General features: G+C 36.3%; 1 protein-coding gene across 3 annotated transcripts; it reads right to left on the reverse strand.

The window, feature by feature from the left end:
• Positions 1 to 2,649: 2,649 nt before the first annotated feature.
• LOC135158059 (BAG family molecular chaperone regulator 1-like) lies at positions 2,650 to 19,258 on the reverse strand. 3 transcript variants are annotated; one of them, XM_064115338.1, is made up of 7 exons: positions 19,070 to 19,207; positions 18,801 to 18,922; positions 14,294 to 14,407; positions 13,623 to 13,705; positions 12,880 to 12,993; positions 4,539 to 4,646; positions 2,650 to 3,892 (listed from the first exon to the last, which is right to left on the reverse strand). In XM_064115338.1, exons 2-7 carry the CDS (start codon positions 18,847 to 18,849, stop codon positions 3,761 to 3,763), a joined length of 600 nt encoding a protein of 199 aa, XP_063971408.1. In that variant the 5' UTR covers positions 18,850 to 18,922; positions 19,070 to 19,207; the 3' UTR covers positions 2,650 to 3,760. The 3 variants fall into 3 exon arrangements, with proteins under 3 accessions (XP_063971408.1, XP_063971407.1, XP_063971406.1); XM_064115337.1 differs by having other exon boundaries at positions 18,801 to 18,934; XM_064115336.1 differs by having other exon boundaries at positions 18,801 to 19,258.
• Positions 19,259 to 20,638: the final 1,380 nt, after the last annotated feature.

The raw sequence follows: 20,638 nt of genomic DNA on the forward strand, positions 1-20,638 counted from the left end.
CTTGATGACGATAGTTATGCTGAATTGATGAAAAACACGAGAGCGAATATACGTTTGCCTTGGGTTTTTTTAAATAGTTAACACAATGCGCAAACTACTTGTGAAATAGTCGTGAACTATGCGTGAACAATGCGGGAACTATGCGTGACAGTGCGTGTCACTGAAGTGGCACGCACTGTCACGCACTGGCACGCATTCATTGCGGGGCAGTGCGGGACCAAAAATCGTGAAAGTGTCAACTAGGCATAAGTCGTTCCCATCCATATAAGAAAGGGTTGTCAACTCTAACAAACTACACACCAATTCAAATACTGTGCTTTATTCTTGCCAATCCCATCATCTTGTCACACTAAACGCTTAGGAAGCGAAGAACATATTTCCAGTATTTTTCCTTGAATACAAATCATATAAGGACAGATTTGAATGCTTAGTGATAGCAGCATATTAATATGAAAAACTGAAATGTTTTCACTGCAGTCAATGTGATAAAATCAAAATTTCTTGACATTATGCAAATGAGGCAGATTCGCTAGCTTTTTTAGATAAAGACATTGAACTTATTTATTCATCATGAACTTTTGTTCAAAATTACTTGCTGTGGACATTTAATTTGTAATCTTTGGATTAATTTCCTCATTTTCTATTTTTTTAAATGGCTAATTTGCATAATATGCAAATTAATTTTCAGGCATTGGGATGAATTCTCATGCTTAGTGATATAGTAGCATATTAATGTCAACATTAATGAAATGTTTTCAAGCAGTCTATAAGAGAAAAATCACAATATCTTGACATTTTTTCCATATAAGGATGCTTATTTGCATAATAGAAGTTTTTGCACTTTTGATTAAAAACATTGAATTCAGTTATTTATCATGAATTTCCATTCAAATTAAATTATTTCGGACATTTAATTTGTAATCTTTGGATTATTTCCCTTCTTTTTCTAATTTTTCATAACTAATTTGCATAATATGCAAATTTCATAAATTTCCACTGCTTGGATTTCTTGGGACTTTTAGTATGATGTTAAGGGGACCTTCCTGGAAAGCATTTCAGTGGAATATCTTGTGTTGCAATTAGTGGTGGGTTACCCCCCTATTCTGGCTAGATTGACTGGACTATAACTTAGATCACACTTTTATGGAGTGCAAGTTGTCAACAAATTAAACACTATTCTTATCTTGCTGCCAATTAATGAGTCATAAAATAGGAAGAAAAAGTAAATATAAAAATAATGAATCTTAATGAATAAATTGATACAATCGTCACAAATATGAAATATTATGAAGCCCAATACTCCATAGAAGTGCAGTTTAAAACTCTAATTTAGACTTGGGTTAAGCCTGGTTTAATTATCAATATACCACCCCATGTGAACAAGACCATCACTGAGCTATCACATATCCTTCACACAATGCCTTTCAAATACAAATGACTCGTTATTCATATCAGTTTAATTTTCTTGCTTGGTGACATTATGTTCTGAGAAGTATTTCATGAAACCCACTCACTGTTATAAGTTACTGAAATTCTTGTATCTGATTATTGACTCACAGATAAAATCATAAGATACTTCATAGAATACTAACATTGGCTTATGACCTACCTAGCCAAGAGTTGCCAAGACTTCCAAAGATGACTGAGCCTTGAAGAAGACTAACATCAAGGCTCTTGTGGAAATAAAGCCGATGCTCACAAATGCACCCATACTAAAATACTATGATGTAGCAAGAGACGTTACAATGTAGTGTGATGCATTAGAGAAAGCCAGTAGCGTTTGCAGCAAGAGCACTTTCAAGAACTGAATTAGTTCCAATGAAATGGAATCAAAGTCATATTTGGCTTGTGACTTATAAAAAGGGACAATTTTGCCTTCTGGCGGTGCTCACTGAAGCATGACATAAAATATGTAACATTCACTCAGAGGGTAGCTTATAAAATTACCTTCACGCTAATGTAGAAATATATCCAAAAGTCCAAGTGGTTCAGAAATTATGGATGTTTGTTTAAGGGGGGGGGGGACTTACTTTCTTTTTGGGTATAAAACGCTACATGACAATGAATACAATGATTACATCTATAACAACTTTCAATGTCCATGGTCTACTTGACCCAAAACCCAGGACCTTGATTTCTTTGTGAAACATTTTAAAACTTGACATTATTAATTTGCAAGAAAAAGATTTGTCAGATCCTGAATATATTATTCAAATTATTATGGAAAAGATCAATATTCTTTTCCCCCCTTTCTGTCCTCCCGGGAGTGGTAATAGCTTTTTCATTTCAGTTTGCATCAAATGTTAACATTTGACTATTACATAATGATCCTTACAGACTGTTTGTATCAGTTGCTTGTTACACTAATAATTATTCAAGTATGTCATATTTACGTTCCAAACTATCCCGAAGATCAGGCATCTCTTTTTATATTCAATAGTGATCTTGACTGTATTTTGTATGAAGATAATAGGGCTGGGGATCAATTTTGTCAGAAGAACTAAAAGTTGGTATATAACCAATTACCTTGGAAACATTTTACGTCTAGGTTAATCAGTCATAGTGGCTGACCTAATAGACGACAGATAACACTCTTGGGCCAAAGTGGAGACAATGGCAGAGTTGGGATTCGAACTCACAACCTTTCAATTCAATTTCAATTCAATTTATTTACACTCTCAATAAAAACATGAAAAAACATACATAGTCTACATAAGTAAAACATTGTCACAACGTACAAAAACATATTTATGAGAATGAGTGATTCTCGGTGATGCCTTAATAATTTTGTGGGTAGCAATATTTGGTGGAAACACAAGGGTAACAATCAAAGTTCAAGGCTGGAATGGATCATGTTGACAAAAGTTGACATAAGACTTTGGAACTCCCTCCCCAACAGCACAGTTAATTGTACCTCTCTACACATCTTTAAACAAGAGGTACAAAAGACCCAGCTCCGTTAATAACGGTGGTTGTTTTTACTTGCACGCTGTAAGCAATTTCTTTATCGAATAATGTACATACACTTGCACGCTGCACTTTACCAGTACGACAATACACCAGACGGTGGACTGTACTGTTTCCAGAAGAAGAAGAAGTTTTGATGTTTTGGAATCACAATGCAATTAAAATTACTGACTAAACTTGCCATGCCATACAAAGCAAGATCTAATGGGAAATTCAATGTTCATTTATGCTCAGATGATCTAATTTTCAAGATGCAATGTAATCTGTGGAGGACACTCCAATCTCATCTTGAATCCATTATTCCAGGTAGCAGAATACAAGGATAATCAAACTGTGCCAGCCAAAACCGCGATCCATGGCCATCACATTATCTTTATCATTATTCAATGTTTACAAAACCAATGGGTAATGCAAGGAAACTGTTCTCAAATATGGACATAGTGCCTTTGGAGCAAAATTTTTGCTAATTTTAGAGAAGGTATCTGAATTACAGACTAATATGCACTTGGGTTTACTCATCCATAAGATCATAACAAGACTGTCATATGACTGATCACATGACAAGATCACCTGACATTCTCCTCCTTGAGATATAAACACATAAAATATGATGCAGCCTGAGAATATACAGATAAACCTGATTTAGTGACCATATGTTTAGAAGGACCACATTTAATGATTCCTTCCATTTAAACATGAATAGAAAGAACCTATGAAGGACCACCTTCTCATAAAGACCAACTCTCTTTGGGTAATCTTGGATTCACTTGATATGTAGACCCATTAGTGTAGATCAGCTGTTACTGGTGTTTTGTAGTTTGTCAATGGTTGAACTCAAGGAATCATTGGAGTCTAGTTGACTCTGAATATCTTTAATGACATCTTTTCTCTTCCTGCGTATTGATTGGTTACATGTACCTAGATCCTAGATAGGAGAGCGAGAGAGAAAGAGAGAGAGCGAGAGAGAGAGAGGATTAGATGTAAGTTAGACAACATAGAATACATTATTACAAAAAATACATAAACTTTTGACACTATGACACTCATTCAAACTCGCTAATATTTCTTATTTTTGCTAATATTTCTTATTTTTTGTGCGTTTCAGAATAGAATATTTCTAGAGTGTCAGACAGTGCTTTAGAAATGCCTATTAATCTATGACTTTCAATTCTAATGTTTGTTTCTACCCCATCTATAACTAAGCTAATTAGACAGGTAAGTAGCTAGTTCGAACATTATTTTATTGTGTAATTGGGGGATGGGAGGTATATTGGGGCGAGGCCGAGTGTTACATACGTGTGTCTACATCAAAATTTTCCATGTCGCCTCATCTTCAATGAAAACTATCCACATACACTCTACATAGTCCAAGCAGAAGTCAACCTTGCACCTTCAAAATCTAAACATAATCCTTGGCCACATGGGCAAATCCCACTGGATTATCTTATACTCCTAGAAATTGCTTTTTTTTTCTTCCAATTTCCTATTTACCCCTGCTCTTACTGAACTTGTGTGTACTTTTAAAATAAAATAAAAACATATTATTTTCTTTCTTGCAAAAACATGCTTACCAAGGAATCTAACTTCTCAAGAAATCGCACATACTCCTCATGACAAGATGCTAATCTCTTACCCAGCCTGGACAAAGAATCTTTTTCTAAATCCTTCTGTAGATAACCCTGTTGAAAAAAAAGTAAGCGCATTGATTAGAGACTACAACTGACTCTATATCTAGTTGTGGGGGCATTGTGGTCGAGTGGTTATGACTCTCGTCTTTCAATCTGTAGGCCATGGATTCCATTCCCAATCATGGCGTGCTTTCCTTCAGCAAGTAATTTACCCATATTGTACTGCACTCAACCCATGTGAGTTGAATGGGTACCTGGTGGGAAGAAATTCCCCGAATGCTTGAGTGCCTATATGAGCAACGCAGCTACAGCCAGGGTAATAATAGGGATTTGTATCCTAAGGCAAAAAGTGCTATATAAATCTAGCAATTATACATATTTGCATGATTCAATGAAAGACAAACAATGTTTTTTATACTGAAATATGCCATAAAAAGAACAAAAATGGAGGCCCACATTCAAAACAGTTTAATCTGCACTACATGGGATGGTCCGGGCTGGAAGTATTTATAGCTAAATAAATAGAGTAGAATTCACTGAGCAAAATGCCAAAAATTTCATCAAAATCGGATAACAAATAATAAAGTTAGTGAATTTTAAAGTTTAGCAATATTTTGTGAAAACAGTCGTCATGAATATTCATTAGGTGGGCTGATGTCACATCCCCACTTGTTCTTTGTATTTTATTATATGAAATTAGGTTTATTTAATTTTTTTCCTTTAAGAACTAGAAAAATTGGATTGACAACTGATTTAGTGCATTAGATATTCATTGCTGCAACTTATTCCATTATAAGGGAGACATATTATTCACACAAGTATGAAATAATGAAAAAATTATGATTTTATGTAATAACATAAGAAAACGGAAAGTGGGGATGTGACATCAGCCCACCTAATAAATATTCATGATGACTGTTTTCACAAAATATTGCTAAACTTTAAACTTCAATAACTTTATTATTTGTTATCCGATTTTGATGAAATTTTTGGCATTTTGCTCAGTGAATTCTACTCTATGTATTAAGATATAAATATTTCCAGCCTGGACCATCCATTTAAGTGCATTAGAATAAAGTGTAAAGTGCATATCGCTTGCATACATGTAGATTGGCTCAATTCAGTGTGTGTGCATGCCAAAACATGAGAGAATTCAAGCCTGGGGAGCATTTCATGCATTAAATCCTTAGTGAATTTCATTGACAACTGTTAATAGCTACTGAAATCCTTGTATGTAATATGCTCAGAGCAAGTATGTCAGTGAAACAGTTCCAAAGAGACTTAATCTTCCTTGGTGTATTTTAACACTCAATATTCATTGCTATTATTCAATGCTGAGATACAATCATTATTAATAGGGAAAATTGAACTGGAATGACCTTGACCCATGGGTCTCTCCTCCCAATACACTCTAACAAAGAGTGCAATGGGTTCTTAACATGTCAAGGAGGTGATTCTTGTCTACATGGGCCCTCCATTTAATATCCTATCACAGAATGCTTCGCACCAGATTGTCTGTGTCAATGAAACAGGGGAGGGGGATGTTATCAGCAGTTTCAGTCATTCACATGGGGTGAAATCAAACCACAATCTTTGGTTTGACATGCGTTGAAAATGGAGTTCAGCACAAGGTCGTATGCGTACAATTCTTTGACAAAACTTGAATGCGAATCGACTGAGCTTGTCATTTGGGGCGCTTTTGCATTTCTAAAAGTAAAATTGAAGGATTCTGTGCCTATTTTGGATCAATGTTGTGAAAATTTTCAATTAAAAAAATGTAGGTTTTCATAATATCACTGGTTTCATATGGCCTAATCCAGTCAGTCCGCAGCCCGTCCGAAAGTGCTCTATTTTATTCAGCGGTATGCATAGCCGTCCGTGGTTATGCATACGTAATGAGCTGTGAAGACGAACTTTCCGATCGGTGTTTTTTGCTCTTAGAATCGTTTATTCCTCACAAAATTGGTCTTATTTTATAAATAAAACTTTGAAATTTCTGATCAGCTAAATAAAATGCACATTTAATGTATTTTGAAGACCGATATTTAGCTTAGAAAAAATGATTTTTTTCAAGAAATATATGTGAATAAACAGAGCGCATTTTTGCACCGAAATTACACTTGCGTCAAATTGATATTATAATCAATATAAAGCGTAGACATTCTTCTTTACGACTGAAAAAGAATTATGAAATTTCATGATGTAGCAAAGTCAGGAACCACAAAAAACCACGGCAATGTCCATCGCAAAATGATTGGAATTGCAGTAGAATTGCCCACGCGTTCTGATTGGTCAACAGCGGTGCACAGACTTGCAACATTTCATATAGCTTAAAAAACCCGGAAGTAGTATGGAAGAGATCGATGGCGAATTGCGTAAGCGCATTGTTTTGGCGTGTGCAAAGACCCTGGTTCGAACCCGCCGGACTGTTTTTTTTTTTTTTTTTTTTGGGGGGGGGGGTGATGGGGATATGTTTATGCTTTTTCTTTAAATCACATTCCTTCATCGTTCCTACCCAGCTTTATTCTCTTTTTACTTTCATGTGAAGTTCTATTTAGGCCTGTATTTATTAAATCATGGAGCTATTAATAGCTCTATGATTAATTCTTACTTCTTCTTAATCACTGCTATTGATTTTCAAGTTCTTGATTACACTTATTTGGGCAGGGGTGGGAAGGGAAGTGAGTTAAAGGTCAAGTGCACATCAACAAAAAATTATTTGAATAAATACAGAAATTTCCCTTTTTTAACACAAAACAGTTATATACACAAAACAATGGTATGCAAATAGAGTTGATTATGTCACATCACATTACTTTTTAAATTTTTGTTGCATTTTTATTATATAAATTTTAGCAAATTTGATCAAAAAAATCTTCCTCGAATCACAATAAGTTATATTTATGGAAACTACGAATGTTAATGGAGGAATTAAAATCCCTCTCAAAATTTGTTAATGAAAATTAAAATAAAATATACATGTCATGTACATGTATCAAACAAAAAAATACACAAAAAATTAGAGTGCTTGTGACATAATCGGGTCTGTAATTTGCACATTGACCAAGATGAGCATATAATTGTTTTATAAAATTAGGCAAATTTCTCAATGTCAAAATAGTAATTTTTTTAATTTTGAATCATAGTTTTTATGAAATTTTCTGCAATACTTTATTTTTCTTTAAATTCAAATTAATTTTTTGGTGGGGTGGACTTCTCCTTTACTCTTTGCTTGGAATAGGGAATGCACATTAATATTTATCCACGAACAAAATTGTCTAAACATGCAAATCCGTAATTGGACACATGCTCACTTTCCTTTCATCCAGGCCACTCCCTCACATCCACCAGGTTTACAGTCTTATAACAAAAATGATGAATTAATTATAATACCATCACACCATAGCTCCATGATCACACAACATTCATACAGTGCTTCACAACAAATATTTCACTTCTGTTCATATATGCAATAATTACTGTGGAAAACAAAAACAAGGCGTAACCACATTCAAATACCGTTTAAAAGGACAAATATATTATACCTTCGAAAAAAAAGATTGTGAACATACATGGCACTTAACCTTCAGCACATTAGATAACATATAACAGAGTTGCTTGAGAACAAAATATGATTATGGGGCATTGCAAGAAACTTATGTTCAATTTCAATTGCAAATCAACTACATGTTTGTGTTTAATCAAAGGACTTACCCTTAATTTTGGAATGTGTGATTGAGTAGAAAGTTTCTTGCAATGCTCTATTAGTAACATTAAAAATGTTCTTTGGTTTTGAATTGTGAATTTTTATTTTTGTCAAGCTGTATTCCTGTCCAAGTCAGTATTCTTAGTCCTCCCCAAAACTGTGCTCTAATTTTTTTGTTTCCAATATCGATAAAGATAAATTTTCTGTTGTATCAGTCCAAAATTTGCAAACGAAATAAGGGCTTTGTCAAAATCATGGTCTGACCATTATAGTACATGATGGACTCTCCCAGAATGAAGTAGCAAGCAGAGACCAGAGTCAGCAAGTATGCAGATCTGTGTGTAGAAGAGACAAAAAAAGAGAGAAATAGTCTAAATTACTAAATAACCATTCAAAGTATGAATTATGTTACATGTACGTCAATTAAGAGACTAACTAAGTTAAGTCTAAGAACTGTCTGTGACAGCCACAATTTTTTTATTTGAACAAAATGGTTTATAAATACGGTACTACTGAGTACGGTAGTACCAGACTTTTTAGTTTGACTTTAAACTGTTTATAGTCTCTAGAGTAGACTGTCTGAGCTAATCATTTAATTCTCAACCGCAGCCTGGGCTGGGGCAAAAATCATCATGGGGCTCAACTTCGACTAATTAAGAAAAAAGGTTAACAATTTTCAACATAAATCAAGAAATATCTCAATCTATAATAAAAACTTGATGGAATTCGGAAACCTGATAATCATTGAATAAAACTTTAGAAGGGATCTACTTATTAAGCTTCGTTTATATTGAGTCTTAATTTAAAAAAAACAAGTCCACCGTCCACAGACACATATAATGCGAGCCATCTGCCATCATTACAGAAGTTTCAACGTATGGGACCAAAGGCGAAATTCTACCAACCCGCGACGAACGTAATTTTGGCATTATTTCGCGCCATCGTGGAGTGAACGAGAAGGTTACTTCCGGGTAAAACGTAAATTTCTCGATTTTTAGGGTATCATTTTCTCTAAAATAAAAATATAAGGTGAGTTTGCGTCAAGTTGGTTCTGACATATTTTGAACGGTGACTTTTCTTCTTTCTAAAAAATCCTGATCGAAACAATTTGGTTATGTAGCAAAGTCAGGAACCAAAAGTGAAATTCCGACTACAAAATCGCAGTTAAAATATTACTAAAATAAGCATCAATTAAAGAGGTAAAAATGGTAGGTTGAAAATGTCGAAATATGGAAAATTATATACCAAACTGTAGATGAAGGTCTTGAGAATAACTTACCACAATTCGTTTCGACGTAAACTGAAGTTAGCGACCAGTACAGAGCTATAACTTCAGCCCCTCCAATTCAGTGGGAAAATCAAGACAAATTGATCGCACGTTTTCCTTCGGAGACCGCTAGAGGGCCGCTGAATAAATTTCCGTGAATATGCTCATTATCGCGCGAGCTGCGGTCTGACTGAATCTGTTTAAATTGGTATTGGCTTAATTTAGCCTCTTCTTTCTGAAAGGTTGGTACACATAATAACCATCCTGAACCTTATACAACAAATTTGAGGGCGACTTTGATAGCTCATGTGCAAGTTTAATAATGAACCATGGAAACATGATATCGCTATTCAATATCATGCATAAGATATCACATCCCTAGTTAATGTCATCCTGAGTGTCGTTAATGCGAGCACATAATATGCCCGCCTGTAATGCGGAAAATGGAGTTCCTGGTCAGGCAAGAAAAGTGGAAGGTAGCGACTTCACCTTTGACCTCCTGACCTCAAAATGAATAGAATTCTTGGGAACTATGCTAGTATCAGACATGTACACACCAAATTATATGAGCCTAGGTTAAGTTAAACTTAAGTTATCGCGTTAACATGGACTTAAGAAGGGTAAGATGAAAACATTTTACTGTGATCTTCACCTTTAGACCTCAAAATTAATAGGCTTCCTGGGATCCATGCTAGTATCATACACACCAAATTATATGAGCATAGTTTAGGTTAAACTAAAGTTATCACGTTTACAAGGACTTCAGAAGGGTAAGATGAAAACATGTCACTGTGATCTTGACCTCTGACCTTTTGACCTAAAAAATCAATAGGCTTCCTGGGATGCATGCTAGTATCATACACACCAAATGATATGAACCTAGGGGCATTTTCACCACAGATGGACACAGAGGCAAAAAAATCAAGTTGATATTCATGTCAAATGCTTTATGTTTTTCAATAAAACAAGACCTGAAGTTTCTGAGGATTTTTTTTTTCTGACTCTGGCAGCCATTTTTTATTTCAAAATGGCTGCCAAAGTATGGATACAAATTAGTGTTGAAAATAGTATATTGATACATATTTTGTTTTGACAGATTTTTAAAGAACAGGTTTGATCATGATGTTTTCACCTGTGATTTAGCTTGCTATTATAACAAGTTTTAAAATCCCACAGAAAGAAACACCAGTAATTCATTCATCTGATAAAAAAACATTGATGAAGTATGTGATATGATATGTAATGTCAGTTACCGAAAACATGTTCACTTTTTTTTCTCATTTCCTGGAAAAGAGGATATATCATATGAAACTTGGTAGATTTCCTCTCTAGGTAACACCCCTCTCTTCTACACCAAAATTAAAGATTACCAATTCACAATGAAGCCATAGGGTACCATTAAATATATGTAATGTCAGTTACCAAGTGGAAAATGTAATGTCAGTTACCGAGATGTAATGTCAGTTACCATGATAAAACGTTGGTTATCAATATTGAAATGCAAATATGTGGTCAATTTTCTGGTGAAGAAATATTGTATACTTGTTATTTAAGTCTTTCACTTTAAAAGTCACACCAGAAGGAGCTTGCTATTGACTTTAAAAGGTATAGTTCACAAGGAATACAATATGAAATTATGAAGGAAGTTGCATTCCCATCGTGCAAAAAAAAATTACTATGAAATTGTTTTGTACATGCACTTACCAAGTACCTAATTGTTTATATCAGACAATTTTTTGTTTGGTTTTTTTTTTTGGGGGTAGGGGGTACTTTTCCCAACCTATTGCCTAAATCTGCAACATTTTTTAAGCTTAACATTGTGATGAAGGGGATTTCCAGGGTCCCTTTTTTAGTTTCTAGGATTCTTATGAGCATTGCCTCGCTAAAAGTAAATTCCTGGCTTTTATACCTGTTAGTAGTGTGGATGTGTGATACAATTTTTGTTTTTGGTTTACAACTTACAAGTATAGATGAAAAATTAAATTTTACAGTTTTTATCAATGTTGCATGGATCTACTAAAACTGTTTTTTTTTTCTAATTTACAAATAGTTCAGTTTCAGTTTAGACGCTGGAGTTTATTTTTTGTTGACAGCTTAAAAAAGAAATTAGCAAAGAAAATGATTAAACAAATTATGAAGAGAATTGAAATTCGACAGATAAGCATTGCTTGCACTGACCAGAATAGAAATCAATAAAACTACATGGCTGCATGAGATTCGGGGAGGGGTACGTGTAGCCTAGGGGAGGAGACCCTTATTCATTTTGCCTTTTTTGAGGGGAGGGGGAGGAGCCTGGAGAAGGAAAAGGTTTATAAAGTCAATATAAAACTGATGAATATATTATGGGTGTATAGTCAGAAAAATCCATGTGTACAGTCAATGCAATATTAAATTACTATAGGAAAACATGTAGCTGCTATGACCCCACCCCCCCCCCCCCCCAGTAAGTAAACATACATTTCTTATCTTTTGACAATTAAAAATGTGAAGTATTATGAAACTTTTATGATTTTAAAAAGCCTTACATATAAGTACCAAGAAAATTATGCCTTTGAAAATCATATAGCACTGGTAAATGTTAATGTGTATTGTCAGTTACCGACAAGTAATGATAAAAATGTTCAAATCAAAGAAAGGAATTAAGAAAAAGAAATTTTTTTTTAATTGAAATGTTCCTAGAAACTCGGGTATACTTCCACATCAAGCTCACTTTCATGTGAAGCCCTGCACAGAAGATACAATGCAATGATTCCACACATTTGACTTCCATGTGTTATCTCTATGGCAAATTAAGTGTAATGTCAGTTACCAGCATGGTTGTGGAAAAATTATCATAGCCCCCAAAAGACAAAAACGAATTGTTTAATATTTTGACACATCTTAACCTAGTTACGGAGGTATATTTACACATTCAAATTATTACTCTATCTACTCAGGGACAGATATTTCAATTTTAATGAACACCCTGAAATTGCATGTCCTTTTGCGTAATGTCAGTTACCGACACATTTTTGCTTGCTGATGCGTAAAAAAATGTGGTTACATAGGAAAACTTAGTATCAGAGTATACAGCAAGGTTCACTTTATTAACTCTATCAAAAGCAAACTCCCATCATTTGTTGTTTTAGAGATACACACAATGAAAGGTGTGAAAACATTGTGCCGTGTAATGTCAGTTACCGTGAAAATGCCCCTAGGTTAAGTTAAACTGAAGTTATCACGTATACAAGGAAAAGTTAATGGATGGACAGACACCGAACGGGATACCAACGTCCCGACCAGGCGTATAAAAAGATAAATTGTTGACTTACATTTTCCACACCGGTTATTTCTTCTGATATTTCAATCTGTTTCTTTGCTAATGCTACAATCCTTTTCTCCACCTCAACAATCTGCTTGTAGTTATCATCCTCCTCTGGATTGAACTGTCAAGAGATTAATGTCAAATTGTAACAGTGCTGATGACCCTGGACATATACAAAAAATAATTTAGTTTTTCTTGATTTCTCAGAAATGACATATACCATAAACATGGTTGTTCTTGTACATTCTAAAACTAAAGTATTCATTTATAAACAAGCCCCACCTCGTCCAACTTTTAAAGAGACATTTACACTCATAATAGGAGTGCTTTGATCCAAATGAAATCCTAGATCTGCCCTTGTCCCCCATCCTTGTGCATTACTATTATTCAAAGCTTTCTTCATATCATTCATTGGTGTATTAATATTTAAAATTTTATGTACCAGAAATTGAATAAGAGAAATGATATAGATATCTAAAAATCTATAAGTTTACAATATGTGTAGAAAAAACGTGATTTTTAATTAACCATAGCCCATTATTTTTGTGAAAATGGGCATTATATTGTTAGAGGAATGTACCATCTTCCATAATTGACAGCTAGTTATTCTGACTAGTGTTTTGTCACTCTGTTATATATTCAAATATTTGAATGTGTTTGTTACGGTTCTGCCGAAATGTTATAGGCTAACAACTATCACTGGTGGTTATTTCTTTGTAAGATAGGTAGGACAGGAGATTATAATCATACCTTTTTACCGATGAGCATAAGCTTGCTTCCATGCTTGATACCAGCTTCTGTTACCGGCTGGTCATGGTTTGCAAGAGTTCTACCTAAAGATAAATTATCAAAGATGATTAGCTCAAGAGTGGACAAATTGGGAGGTGTCCAAAGGAAGTTAGGCAGGCTGACCCCACCCCAAACATTTTTCAAGAATTGAAAAAAAGAGAAAAAAAATAAAGGAAAGGTAAAGGAGACAAAAACAGGAAGTAAGAAGAATATTGTAAAAGGTCTTGGGCAGTAAGACTCTGTAAAAACCCCCATTATTCAATTGAGGATAACAAATGACATCACTGTGGCACTGTTCCCAACGTAGATTATCAACAAAAGAGTAGTTAGCTTATTAATTGAACACCATATTTTTATGGCCATAATTCTCCTTTTTTTGGTGCAGCAGTTGTGAGGATGGAAGGAGTCATTCCTATTAAAGATTGGACAACATCTGAGATTTTCTATTCATGGGTTCTCACAGCAGGTCCCACGGTCGGTGTATAATGATTGACACTCTATTTGCAATCCACGCCTACCCCCTCCCCCCCCCCCCACCAGATGCTGTCTACTCTTTTAATGGAAGTGACTCCCAAGTTTAATAGAGCCACACTCCTCTAAATACCCAGAAGTCATCAATTAATTTTTCAAACCTCTATTAATGATCTTCTGACCAGCAACAGGAACTCCAGTTAATTCTTCCAGTTTCATACCAAGATCACCGATGGTAGCCTTAGTTCCAAGATTCAAAGAATGTTTATGTGGCCCTGCAATTAGAAAGTTATTTTAATATGAAATATCATTTATTTGTAGGTTTATGTCCAAAAAGTACAACTTATTTGTCACCTTCTAACAACCTAGTTATCCCTCTCTAAAAACAGATCAAATTTGCTACTGGCAATGCCTTTTTATACTTTTTGAAATCTTACTATCAAGAGTGATTTATGTGTATTATAGAAGTTGTCCGGGGGGGGGGGGGGGGGGGGGAGGTACTCGCGAAATAAGGCATACGGGGATGTGATGCTGGAATGGGTTGCCTTTTTTGGAAGAAATCCCTAAACATGGGGTATGGTTTTATGCTGGAAAATCCCTAAACATGGCCCCAATTTATAGATACTGGCCCTAAACATGGCTCCATATTCTCCTCCAATGTCTTAGGTGCAAATATTCATGAAAATCTGGGATCAAAATGCCCACTCAAAATGTTGGAAACCATCCACCATTTCATCAAAGTATATAATAAATCCCATACAATAACAGTAATTGATTAAGAGCGAGAGGTGGTTATTCTCTGGTTTATTCTTTGTATCAGAGATGTAAGTTTTCAAAAAATTTCCTGAGTTTGGGATTTTTCTGTACATTGCAAGTTTACCATCAATTTCATTATTTTCAGGAATTGTCTTCCTGTATAGATGTTTTGGTTTGGTGCTTTTTGAGGGCATTTTTATGCATTTCATGAGTTTTTTCGTGACTTACATCTCTGCTGTGTGTCTTTTTCCTCCCACCAGTCCCAAGTACAGGGAAAGAGAAAAACAAAATGCATTTTAGAATGGAAATTGAAAGCTATTTGTTGGGTGAATTCTTAAACCCACCCTTAAACATAGGCCCCTTTTTGGATGAAACTCCCCAATGTTTATCTTTTTAGCCAAAATGACCATTAAATATGGGTATGGGTTTCGAGCCTTCAGCCGCACCCCCCCTCCCCCCGGAAGTTGTCTTATTTCGTACCCATTCTACAAATTATATCAAGTTGGTTTTTACATTTATGAGCTAGACAAAATTTCAAATTGAAAACACCGTCAAAATGTGCCATATGAGGCACAAAAAGGTAATAAATTGAATTATCGAATAATAAAACTGATGATATAAAGTTGAATCAATTTCATGATTAACATTTTAGATAAAATATAATGATTGAAACTCAAGTATGTTTTTCCTTTTCCATTTTTTGCTGTAATTACACAAGCCGGGAGGACCAAAGCTGGGAGTGGGATCAATTAATGCAAGGAAAAATTTTACATTTTAGATTTTTGTTTTCAATCTGGGTTCCTGTGGAAAAAAGAATTCTTCTTGCAGCCACAAGACTTGAGAAAAAAATATGAAGGATAAACATATTGGGGGAAACACTCACACTAACATTTGTTAATCATAATACATGATTAATTTTTTATCTACATATATACACTCATCATTGGGGTGGACGTACAAGGTTATATAATTACCTCGTCCATATATATAGGCTAGAGAGGTCTAGATCTATATAGCCAAAAAGGCAGAAGGACTCGTTATATTGATTATTATGGCATATGAATGTCAAGATTGACTTGACCTGAATTTTGCCGGGACCAGCAGGTGCAATACACCGGGTGAACACCCTTCTCTTTGACGAATAGCGTATTGGTTTTAACGTGCATAGGTTGTGACTCTCCTATACACGCGACCAACATTTGCGTCCTTTCCGATGGACAAAGTGTTTTTCCAACTGCATTCACACCTGCACTGAATACAGTGGTGAGGCACGCTTACACACAACGCTATAGCATCAGATTTTTTGTTAGGCGCGTTTCGACATGAGCAGGACTCGAACCCCTCACGTTGAGATCTATGATCTTATCCGAAACATGTGCTACAAATCTAACCGACTGAGCTATGCTGCCTCCCTGATGATACTGTTGTGTTGGGATTGTTCATTTCCAGTTGGGAGCATCTCATGTTCCATGTACAATATAATCACGAAATACTATTAATAATCAAATTCCAGTCAGTATCACATCTAGAGTTGTAAAGAATATCGTAATGTAGATGTAGCTAGATCTTAACTCTGTGATGATCTCAACTTTTCTAACCTCAACCCTTGCATGTTCACCCAATACATGTATAATGAAGCTTCAACACAAATTATATCCCAAGGGTTTGGGCATGTTGGATATGGGACAAAAGGGGGTTTAATTATTGGGAAGGGGAAGGCAGTTCTTTGTTCTCTGATTAGGGGTTGTTTGAACTATTAACAATTAGGATTTTATTGGCTTGGATTAAATCAATGAATATTATTACGGTTCTGAGAAGAGGTAGTCTACATTGTATCTATGTATAGTCACGTATTGTATTACCGGACACTATTATGATTCCGGATGCATGCGCAAATTACTGTGTTCGAAAACAATTTCGTACCGTAAGACTTCCGCAATTCAATTTCATAGAGCAATACATAGAACAAGATTGCAAAAACAAGGAGAAAAAATCAAAATTTTACCTTATTTATCTCTAAAATGACAGAAAATGCTTAAAATATCATATAAGATAGTTTTGCATTAACAATTTATATATTTTCTAACGGAAATATGGGCCTGATTTGCCGAATTTCAATCTCGTCCACTCCTTCGATCGAATGATGAGGTGTGGTGTATTGTGGGTGATCGTCGACTGCTAGTTCTCAAGGTACCCGTGCGCGAGGTTTACCGTGAGTAGAGCCGTCGATCGGCAGCACTTCGATAGAACTTGATGAGCATCACGATACGAACACGAGCATATTGTTATTGGAAAGTGCCATAGAACATGCAGCTAATAAGAAAAAATAAAATAAGTTATCAAACACAAATTCATTACCAACATCTGCTCAGAAACTTAGAATTTACTCATGATATAAGAAAAAAATCACACAAATTTGTTCTTACATCATTATAATCAAGGATATCTTTACCCGTTTGGGGCGCGCGTCCGGAATCATGATGTAATTTGTCGCGCACGAAAATACTTATTTTGTGCATTTCAGGCCAAAACGGAATAATAATCTCTATTTTGGTACAATTCTTTTTCAATATTTTTATGAAATAAAGACAAAAATCGATGTGCCCCGTTGGGGGGATTTTGCATTGTTCACCCCCTAATGGTGGCTGCACGATAGCGAGCCGTCTGTGTACGAGGAGAAATTTAAAAAATAAAAAAATGTTGAAAACTCCTCGAAACAGACAGCTGCCAGCTGTCTAGGTCGACTCCTGGCAGTAGAGGCACACGGCCAATATTGGAGACTGTCTCCAATGTTGGAGATTATCTCCAATAGCAGAGACTTTTGAAGTTTTGTAAAGAATTAGGATTTAGGGTATCCAATTTCAGAGACAGTCTCCAGTTTAGGAGACCAATTTCCTTTGTTACATTTGCTGCAAAAGGATTACCTTGGCGGCAAATAAAAATGTGATAAGCAGATTCCTCATGAAAAATTACCCCTTTTCACCATCTACTTTAAAAATTCACCGTCTACTTTTGTTTTGATAAGGATTTTTGTTGTCAATCACACACAAAACAAATGGGCTTCTGACCTCAGTGAGACAAAATTTTGGGTGGAAAAAATCATGCTTTTGTTGGTGTTGTTTCTTTTGTCCTTTTGCAAAGCAAGTCTCCAATTAACCCAGGGAGCTTACCGTGTATTTGACCATAGTCACCGGACTAGGGTGATTTATGGTCTAAATATTTCTCCAAATGAATTGTGAAAACAGGAAGTATACAATTACCACGATTATATGGATGAAGGTCTAACGAGTGGCAGTTTCCTGACATCTGGGCACAGACTGGAACCTCAAAAAAACGAAAAGTTCTCTCCTTCTACCCCCGTTTCGATCGGCCATTTTTGTTAAAAATCGTAACAAAATGGCCGATCGAGACTGGGGTAGAGGAGAGAACTTTTCGTTTTTTTGAGGTTCCAGTCTGTGCCCAGATGTCAGGAAACTGCCACTCGTTAGACCTTCATCCATATAATCGTGGTAATTGTATACTTTCTGTTCTCACAATTCATTTGGAGAAATATTTAGAACATAAATCACCCTAGTCCGGTGACTATGGTCAAATACACGGTAAGCTCCTGGGCTACCGCCCGCTGTGCGGGCGGGAGCTCCCTGGGTTAGTCTCCAATGTGGGAGATTGTCTCCCCTATTGGAGAGTCTCCCATATTGGCCGTGCGCCTCTACTGCCTGGACCGAAGCGAGCCGGAGCTCCCCCTGGGTTAAGTACCGCCTCCGGTACTACAACTTACAAGGCCTATGGTAACCCAGGGAGCTCCCGCCCGCGCAGCGGGCGGGAGCTCCCTGGGTTCCCTGGGTTAGGCCTATGCCTGGTAGAGTGGAGCCTGCATACAATACATACATGCACGGACGGCAGTTTAGTTACCATGGGAAACGATGATTTCTATAATATGGCTTTCTTCCTGAGAACCCATGACGCTCTCCTTTTTTGGCAGTTGTAACGATCTCAGTTCTCACTTTTTAGCTCAGACCGACAGACGTAGACAACTGTGACTCGGACTCATAATAGACTCATACTCAGTCAGACTCAGACTCAGAGTCAGAGTACGTCAGACGGACATCAACTTTCTTCTTCTTCTTCTTCCTCCGTTAGCTTCGGAGATCAGCAGAGAGATCCTGCACAAAATGGTATACCGGTATGTAGCTTAGTATGTATTGTAAGAGAGGTCAGTCAGAGAGGGTAGATGTATTCAGCACAGAGGACTAGGATTCAACAACAGCAACATCAACAACACTCAACAGCACGTCGCGTCGCGTCGTGACTGAGCTGCATGCAGTGGGTGGGTACCCAAGGCAGCAGTGCAGAGAAATCCGAATAATAGTATTTTTCCAGGTTAACGAATAAAAAAAACAATGGATGATAAATTTTACATATGATTCTATATTATTTCAGTCAAGCTATCAACATGATCAATAATTTTTTAATATTTTATTGATTTTTTATTCAATATATCGTTATTCAATTATGTTTTTGTCAACTGATGTATTGTTAATTTCATTAAAAAACTTTTAATTAGGGTCGGGATTTATGATTTAGCCTTTAATAAGACTAATAAAAATAAAATGGCAGCGCCCTGTGAAGCAAAAACTAGTTTTCAAAGACGTGGAAAATCTAAGAATTTCTCCGCGCGAGGAACCAGGCCATCCCTCCATAATGGACAACTGCTTATTTCCACGGGTGTTCCATCGCTAGATCACTTATTAGGTATTATATTTGCAAGTAAAAGTTGATTTTAAGATAATTATCGGACTTGATTCGGGCCTGGGCGCTGGCCGCTGCCTGGCCCTGGGCCTGGCTGGCGAGGCTCGGCACTGGGTTAGGATAAAAAATACCTCGAGCGAAGTTCGTGCAGGCTCCACTCCACTTCACTACTGCTACACTACACTCCATCCACCTACCCGAACTTCGCTTCGAGACCGTGAACTCTCTCAAGTCTCTGATATTCCTAACCCAGGGAGCTCCCGTAAGCTTGTATTTTTTTGTAACCGATTTTGCAATCGGCAACCGATTCCATTCGATTTCACCACAATCGGCAATCACTTGTCGATCTTCGATCATACCCCTTGAAGGAAAAAATCGAAAATAAAAAATCGGCGTAGATCTGGTTACAGTGCGTGATCGCTCAGAACATATTTCAAGATTGTTTTTGAGGTGCTAGCTATTTAGAGGTCGCATTATTCAGGGAGAAAGACGCGGTATTATCTATGGCGATGTTTAAGAGGATAGATATCTTCTCTTCCAACTCATGGTGATAGCGGATGCCGCCGTGAACTTTGAAAGGTTGTATTACCGACGGAGCTCACTGCGTCACTCTCTTACATCGTTTATGATTATATACATTTTATTTTCAACCTCGTGGTGATAGCGGATGCCGCCGTGAACTTTGAAAGGTCGTATTACCGACGGAGCTCACTGCGCTACTCTCTTACCCCCTTTATAATGATATAAATCATCTCTTCAACCTCGTGGTGATAGCGGACCCCACCATAAACTTTTAAAGACTGTACAATTGACGGAGCTTATTACGTTACTCTCTTACATCGTTTATGATGATATACATTTTATTTTCAACCTCGTGGTGATAGCGGACCCCGCCGTGAACTTTTAAAGATCATGCTACTGACGGAGCTCATTGCGTTACTCTCTTACATCGTTTATAATGATATAAATCTTCTCTTCAACCTCGTGGTGATAGCGGACCC

Source organism: Lytechinus pictus, unplaced genomic scaffold (genome assembly GCF_037042905.1).
Source record: "Lytechinus pictus isolate F3 Inbred unplaced genomic scaffold, Lp3.0 scaffold_27, whole genome shotgun sequence".
Lineage (NCBI taxonomy): Eukaryota > Metazoa > Echinodermata > Echinoidea > Temnopleuroida > Toxopneustidae > Lytechinus > Lytechinus pictus.

Coding starts and splice junctions, on each gene's coding strand:
- LOC135158059 (XM_064115336.1), bottom strand. CDS start 18,849: ATGGGTTCTCAGGAAGAAAGCCATATTATAGAAATCATCGTTTCCCAT. Junction 14,408..18,800: donor AGAAATCATCGTTTCCCATG/GTAACTAAACTG, acceptor TTCTAATTGCAG/GGCCACATAAACATTCTTTG. Junction 13,706..14,293: donor TCAGAAGATCATTAATAGAG/GTTTGAAAAATT, acceptor ATTTATCTTTAG/GTAGAACTCTTGCAAACCAT.